Source organism: Borostomias antarcticus, assembly GCF_949987555.1.
Source record: "Borostomias antarcticus genome assembly, chromosome: 13".
In the NCBI taxonomy this organism is placed as follows: Eukaryota; Metazoa; Chordata; class Actinopteri; order Stomiiformes; family Stomiidae; genus Borostomias; species Borostomias antarcticus.
In genome coordinates this window covers 13980536-13988035 of record NC_140246.1, presented here as the reverse complement: position 1 = coordinate 13988035, position 7500 = coordinate 13980536, and the positions used below count along the sequence as shown (strand labels likewise).

Sequence of the window (7500 nt, the reverse complement as noted above, 5' to 3'; positions counted from 1 at the left end):
GAGTCCACCTGTGGTAAATTCAATTGATGGGACATGATAAGGAATACCAAGCATCACATCTGGAGGAAACCAGGCACCGCTCATCACCGGGCTGATACCATCCCTACAGTGAAGCATGGCGGTGGCACCATCATGATGTGGGGATGTTTTTCAGCAGCGGGAAGGGGGCGACTAGTCCTGATAGAGGGAAAGATGAATGCAGCTAAGTACACCGAGATCCTTGAAGAAAACCTGCTCCAGAGCACTCTGGACCTCAGACTGGGGCGAAGGTTTACCTTCCAACATGACATCGACCCGAAGCACAAAGCCAAGATAACAAAGGAGTGGCTTTGGAGAAAGTCTGTGAATGTCCTTGAGTGGCCCAGCCAGAACCAAGCCCTAAATCCAATTGAACATCTAACTGAAAATGGCTGTGAACCCCATCCAACCTGACGGAGCTTGCAAGGATATGGGCAAAAATCTCCAGAAACAAGTGTGCCAAGCTCATAGCTTCTTTCCCAAGACGCCTTGAAGCTGTAATCGCTGCCAAAGGTGCATCAACCAAGTATTACGCTATGGGTGTGTACATGTATTCCCTAAATAACCTATATTTGTCAGTAAAATAAAACTGCATATTTTCTAAAAACATGTTTTCACTTCATCATTATTGGCCATTGTGTGTAGATGAGGCAAAAAATGAATGGGGGAGGGGGGGGGGGCGCGGAACTGTCCAAGGGGGGTCTTCCGTGTCAGTCTACTGCTGCGGTTGGCTGTTGAACTTGTCGATCGCGTCAGGAAAGAAGCTGTTGTAGAACCTCTCCTTCGTGGTCAAGATGCTCGGCCATCTTTCGTCTCTCCAGCGAGATGGTGCGAACAAATTCCATCAGGCGTAAGTTAGGAGGGTTCTGGGGAGGAAAGGTTGGGAACCCCTGCTCTAAGCTGTAATCGAAAGTATAGACGAACCTCCAGAATGAATGCCTCTCTAAGATTTTCATTGACGACAACATCAGGAGTGTTAGCTGTGATATTTGAGAAAACTGAATCGTCACTACACAGAGCATGCTTGTCTTTGCAGTAGAACGCTTGTAAAGCATAATGGAAGATCTGAAAATTAGATATCTTTTGATCAAATCCACTATTCTGTCGTGCCTACATATGTAAAGCCCCCTGTATACGTGGCAACCATGTAAGATGTGGGACATGTTTTCGTCTATTTGTTCATGACCATGGTGTGTACAGAGAGGAGAATGACTTTCTGGACGCCAGATGGAAGGATTGAGTTCGGTTGGTAAAACCTGCAATATTGCTTTTATCGTGAAGATGATAATGCTCTCATCTATGGCAACGCTGCATGGGAGACAGAGTGGTCTGCAGCAGGGGGACACAGTTTCCCGGCTGTGTTGAAGTTGCCTCTGTTATTGCGCCCCCAAGAGGTGACCTCGGGCATTTCTGGGTGGAAGTTGGTGTTCTGCACCGTCATTAACAGAGATGCTGGGGTCAGATATATAACCCCCTCCGAAACATTCCTCGTCTCAGAGTTAGACCCCACCTACTCCAGGGTAACTCTAGCCCAGCCGCGATGCTTCGTCAGGCCGGTCCACCCACACCGGAGCCAGGGGACCGACTGTCCAGCGTTCCACCGGGTTCCCCTCTAGAAGGTCTTTCACCATTTTAGGTCTAGGAGCGGTGAAGCTCTAGCGAGCTCTCTGACATGTTGGTCAGCACTGCTCAGCATGTTTAGTAGATGGGAGAGCCTCGTAGCAATGTACAGTATGTATGTATGTATGTATGTATGTATGTGTGTGTGTGTGTGTGTGTGTGTGTGTGTGTGTGTGTATGCTCTTTAGCTGTGATGCTATAGTAGGCTCTGTGTGTGTGTGTGTGTGTGTGTGTGTGTGTGTGTGTGTGTGTGTGTGTGATCCTCTCATGTGTGTATGTGTGTGTGGGTGTGTGTGCATCTACAGTATATGCATGTGTGAATGTGTGTGTGTGTGTGTGTGTGTTTGTGTGTATATGCATGTGTGTGTGTCACTCACAGTCCAGTCCAATGAAGTACGTAGATCCGTGGAGGGTCCGTTGTTGACGGGCTGCATGGAAGGATGGACCGGGGCTAGATGCTGGAGACCTGATCGAGAGATGGCTTTCCTGAGAGAGAGAGAGAGAGAGAGAGAGAGAGAGAGAGAGAGAGAGAGAGAGATGGTGGAGAGAGAGAGAGAGAGAGAAAGGAGAGAGACAGGAGAAAGAGAGAGAGACAGTGGAGAGAAAGAGAGAGGAGAGAGAGACAGGAGAGAAAGAGAGAGATAGAGGAGCAAGAGACAGCGGAGAGAGAGAGGCAGAGGAGACAGAGAGAGATAGATGAGAGAGAGACAGGAGAGAGAGAGAGGAGAGAGGATTGTGTTAGTGTGGTGTATGTTAATGCATAGCTAGGCGACAGGACAGCGTTGGACAGCCAGGGCAGCGTTGCTGTCAACCAGACACCCTGCTGAAAGTTTCAGACCCTGTCTAAAATTATCCTCCGGGACAAAGACTGAAAGAGTCCACTTACAGACACTGTGTAATGTGATCTGCCCTGTCTCTCTCTTACGTACATGCGCGCATCACACACACACACACACGCGCGCGCGCGTGTTGCCTCATGGGATTAAAATAGCAGTGCGGGGGTGACAACCAATCAGAACACACATGGGTGGACATATGCGGCGGTGTTTAGGACACACACATTCACACACACACACACACACACACACACACGCACACACACACACACCACTGTCAGACAGTAGTGGAGACAATAATGCGCCAACAACTTGATATTTACATTAACTCTGATAGCTGAGACAAAACAACACACACTCACACACCCACACACACACACACACACACACACACACACACACAATCGAAATAAAAAGCCCCTACACACGCTTAACCCCAGTGCTTATCGCTGTCTGGCTGATGAGATGGAGAGACAGAGAGAGAGAGAGAGAGAGAGAGAGAGAGAGATGGAGAGACAGAGAAATGGAGAGACAGAGAGAGAGAGAGAGAGAGAGATGGAGAGACAGAGAGAGATTTTCTCTCAGTTCAATCTCTGCCATCAATAGATACCACAGTAGCCTTCACCTGATGTCTCTCTATCCATCCCTCCCTCCCTCTCTCCCTGTGTCTACAGTAGAGACATATGGACACGACACGTACACACAGGCCTGCAAAAGCAGACACACACACACACACACACACACACACACACACACTCACTCACTCAAAAAAGGCTACCATTGCATTTTAGTTAATAGTAATCTGCTAAGTGCAGCAGACAGGATCAGGGGTATTAAGGTAAAATTCGGATACTGTGTTCCAGACAGACAGACAGACGGACAGACGGACGGACGGATGCTCGGACATACACACAAACACACACAAGCTTCAAGAATATCCCACTACCACACAGACTTCCTGTCTCACATAGGAGTCATTTACCAGGAGTTCTTATCCAGGATTTAAACTGGAGGATAACACCCACGCAATGCACTCTTAACGATTGACAACACTGACATCATTTCAGATTTAAAAAATATAAAAACACTCCTGGCAAATGTCCAACCAGGCTCTCTCTCTCTTTCCTGGGAGAAAGTTCACATCTGAAGAGTGCAGAAAGAGTGACTGCTATAATTCAGTTAGAACATGAAGAGAAGCACAGTGGGAGAGTGGGTAGGGAGAGAGGGAGGTGTGGGTTCTAGTCATACAGAGAGAGAGAGCGGAAGAGGGAAGGAGAGCGAGAGAGGCAGAGAGAGGAAGAGGGAGAGAGAGCGGAAGAGGGAGGGAGAGAGAGGAAGAGGGAGAGTGAGAGAGAGAGGAAGAGGAAGAGAGAGAGGAAACGAGAGAGAGAGGAAGAGGGAGAGAGAGGAAGAGGGAGGGAGAGAGAGAGAGGAAAAGGGAGAGAGGGAAAGAAAGATAGAGGGAGAGAAAAAGAGATAAAGAGAGAGGGGAGAGTGAGAGAGAGACAGAGAGAGGGAGATAGACAGAGAGAAAGGGGCAGAGGGATAGATAGATAGATAGATAGATAGATAGATAGATAGATAGATAGATAGATAGATAGATAGATAGATAGATAGATAGAGAAAGAGAGAGAGAGAGAGTGAGAGAGGGAGGGAGATAGATAGAGAGAGGGAGAGAAAGAGAGATAAGGACGGAGAGAGAGAGAGAGAGAGAGAGAGAGAGAGAGAGAGAGAGATTACTGCTAACTGCTGCTGGTATCAGGTTCATCGGCAATGAAAGCCTTCGGGGGTCACACAGCAATTTGATCCTGGCACAATGGTGTGTTTAATATAGCAACGCATGTCAGAGCACCTCCCACTCTCCTCCTCTTTCTTCCCTCACACTCTCTCTCTCTCTCTCTCTGTCTTTCTCCTGCTCCACTCTCTCTCTCCTCCCACTCCTCCGCTCTCCCTGTCTCCATCCTCTCCTCATCCCTCCCTTCTCTCTCCTCTCTTTTAAAATTTCCCTTTTCTTCTCCTCTCCTCTCCTCTCTCCTCCTCTACCTCTTCTTCTCTCTCCTCCTCCTCTACCTCCTCCCCCACCTCTCTCTCCGTCCTCTACCTCCTCTCCTTCCTCCTCCTCTACTTCATCTCCTTCTCCCACCTCTCTCCTCCTCTCCCCCCTTCTCCTCTCCTTCCTCCGTCTCTTCTTTCATCCTCTCCCTCTCCTTCCTCCATCTCTTCTCTCCTCCTCTCCTCCTCTCCATCTCCTTCCTCCATCTCTTCTCTCCTCCTCTCCTTCTTCTCCTCTGTCTCCCGTTCCTCCCACGGCTGGTGGCGGGTCGGCAGGCTGACAGGGTTGCTATAGCGACGGGCCAGCGGGCGGCAGGGAGGAGAGGAAAAGAGAGGAGGATAAAAGAGGGGAGAGGACAGGAGAGGGGGAGAGGAGGGGAGAGGATGAGAGGAGAGGAGGGGAGAGGAGGAGAGGAGAGGAGTGAGCGGTAGTCTGAGGACAGCTGTAATTAGTGTGGTAAAATCTTCCCCCTGCTAACAGCAGGCTCTGTGTCAATACCTCCTGCAGATAGACTACAGATAGACACAACCCTGTTAGCCCTGCATGGGAGGAAACAGTTCACTGGCCCCCTCCCACGCACGCACACACACACACACACACACACACACACACACACACACACACACACACACACACACACACACACACACACAACTAGTCAGGTAAGTGATGCCAACCACGCCCACGCGTTAAAGCATGATGTCATCCCTTCAGCTCTCTCCCTCCTGCTTGTGGATTATGTTAGCTCTTCATGATACACACACACACACACACAATACACAACTTTTCAGATCTTAGGTACACTGGTCTGCTGTGCTAAAATGCACACGGAGAGACATAAACACACACACACACACACTCTCACAGACACACTAGTCTCACTCACCTGTACCCCAACAGCCTAACATACCAACGCACTTTCTTCTCTCTACCTTTCCTCTCTCCCCCTCTGCCCTTCTCTCCTCTCCTCTCTTCTCCTCCTCTCCTCTCTCCTCCTCCTCCTCTCCTCTCTCCTCCTCCTCTCCTCTCTTCTCCTCCTCTCCTCTCTCCTCTGGAGCACTTCTCTCTCTTCATCATCCTTCCTTCGCCAGACTCCTCTCCTCCACCTCTACAGCCCTGCGACTGCACTCTCCACCGGTACTGCTATTCATACACACACACACACACACACACACACACACACATCCGACGACATCCTGGTCAGGTAATTGGGCCGATCATCGTGACTTGACAGTGGAGAGACCTGACACCAGACACCTGAGCCCTTAGCACTATACAGTGAATGTGTGTGTGTGTGTGTGTGTGTGTGTGTGTGTGTGTGTGTGTGCGAGCTCCCACGCACGTCTGTGTGCGTAAACACATGATGACTGAGGACTGGTGCCAGACGGACCCACAGCAATCACTCCGACTCTTCCTCCTGCTTCCCCTCTTAACCCCCCCACCGCACCTGGCCAGGTGAGGCTCCGTGGGGACCCCCCCCCCCCAGGGGACCTGGAGGAGACAGGGGCGAGGCAGAGTTAGGGTTACAGGGAGGGAGACACAGACACAGGAGGAGCAGATCAGAGGGACATCAGAGACCTGGGCGTCAGGTGACTCTGAGCCTCTGATCTGTGAGCTCTGACCTCTGCCAGCCAGGGTTACCGTCGGCACACAAATACACGGTGACACGGCACTGACCGGAGGGTTGAACACCAACAAAACCAGAGCCCAGGAGCTGGCGCAGTGAGCGGGTCAGGGAAACAATACAAAAACAGTAAGAATGGCTAGAGAGTAAAGAGAAAGGAAGAAAAAAGAAATGGAACTAGAAAGACACTCAGAGAGTGCAGACCTCCGCCCCATTATGCATGTCGTCAGCCAACAGTTTCATACTTTGTTGTTTAATACTTATGAAATTTAATCAAAATAATCGTAGCATTGTTATGAAAAAGCGGATATTTTCATAACTATAAAGAGTTCAAATAAGAGTTGGGGATCGGTTGGTTTCTTGAATGGAGCGATTCAAAATGGGTATTTATTTGCGAGCGCTTTTGGGCGTGGGTTAGGGTGGGTCAAACAACACCAACGTGACAACACAGGGTGTAAATTTAGAGTGACATGGACACAACCAGGCCAGGTCAAGCCTGGCTTATGTGCGTGGCTGGCTTGTTTCTGTTCAGGACTGGTAGGACTGAAACTAGTCATGCGACTGAAAAAGCTGTGAATTGAAATGACATGAAATAATGTCTGATAAATTAGGATAGGTCTTGTCGTCTGGACACATTCTGTATATTATTATTATATTATATATTTTATATTATATATGAATTTAGTAGGAAAGGAAGGAAGACACCATTAGGGCTTTTTCCCGTTTGTGCCAGTAGCCAAGTGGAACCTCCGATCTGCGCTTGTGTGAGATGAAATAACTTCACACCACCAGGTGGTAGCAGTCTGTATCATTAAGGGGGAAACGTAAATCCACCGGATGTATAAAACGTAAACAACAGTTTTTGTTTAGCTTCATATAGACTAGAGGAGTTTCGCTCAGCATAGACGGTAATCTCTGAGAATGTCCCGCGTGGGAGTCCAATGCTCTGACCACTACTCTACTTGTAGAATTTGGGTAAGGGATAAAAAGGTTGGAGTGAAAGGATGAACGTGTGGAGGTTTGGGGTATAGTCCCATAAAGTCATCCCCACTGGGTCTTGAACCCTAGTCTCCCAGTTGGGAGTCCAATGCTCTGACCACTACTCTACTTGTGCAGTGGAGATCAGCAGGTTGGTTTTGGTGTCCTTCTTCCAGTCCCTAGTGTGGGTTGGGATTAGAATAAGGGTTGGGGTTGGGACAGGATCTGACCTATAAGGCAAGGGGTAATGGTTGGAGTGAAAAGATGAACATGTGGAGGTTTGGGGTATAGTCCCATAAAGTCATCCCACCGGGTCTTGAGCCCCGGTCTCCCGGGTGGGAGTCCGGCTGGCTTCCAGCCATATGCACAAA

At 49.2% G+C, this 7500-nt stretch overlaps 1 protein-coding gene across 1 annotated transcript in view; it reads right to left on the bottom strand.

The window, feature by feature from the left end:
• dgki (diacylglycerol kinase, iota) overlaps positions 1 to 7500 on the bottom strand; it is a gene marked incomplete at both ends in the record, with an annotated part of 53299 nt that overhangs the window by 30001 nt on the left and 15798 nt on the right. The window contains one exon of the mRNA XM_084447577.1: positions 2016 to 2124. Coding sequence (XP_084303703.1) covers positions 2016 to 2124 — 109 coding nt within the window. The remainder of the gene's footprint in view (positions 1 to 2015; positions 2125 to 7500) is intronic.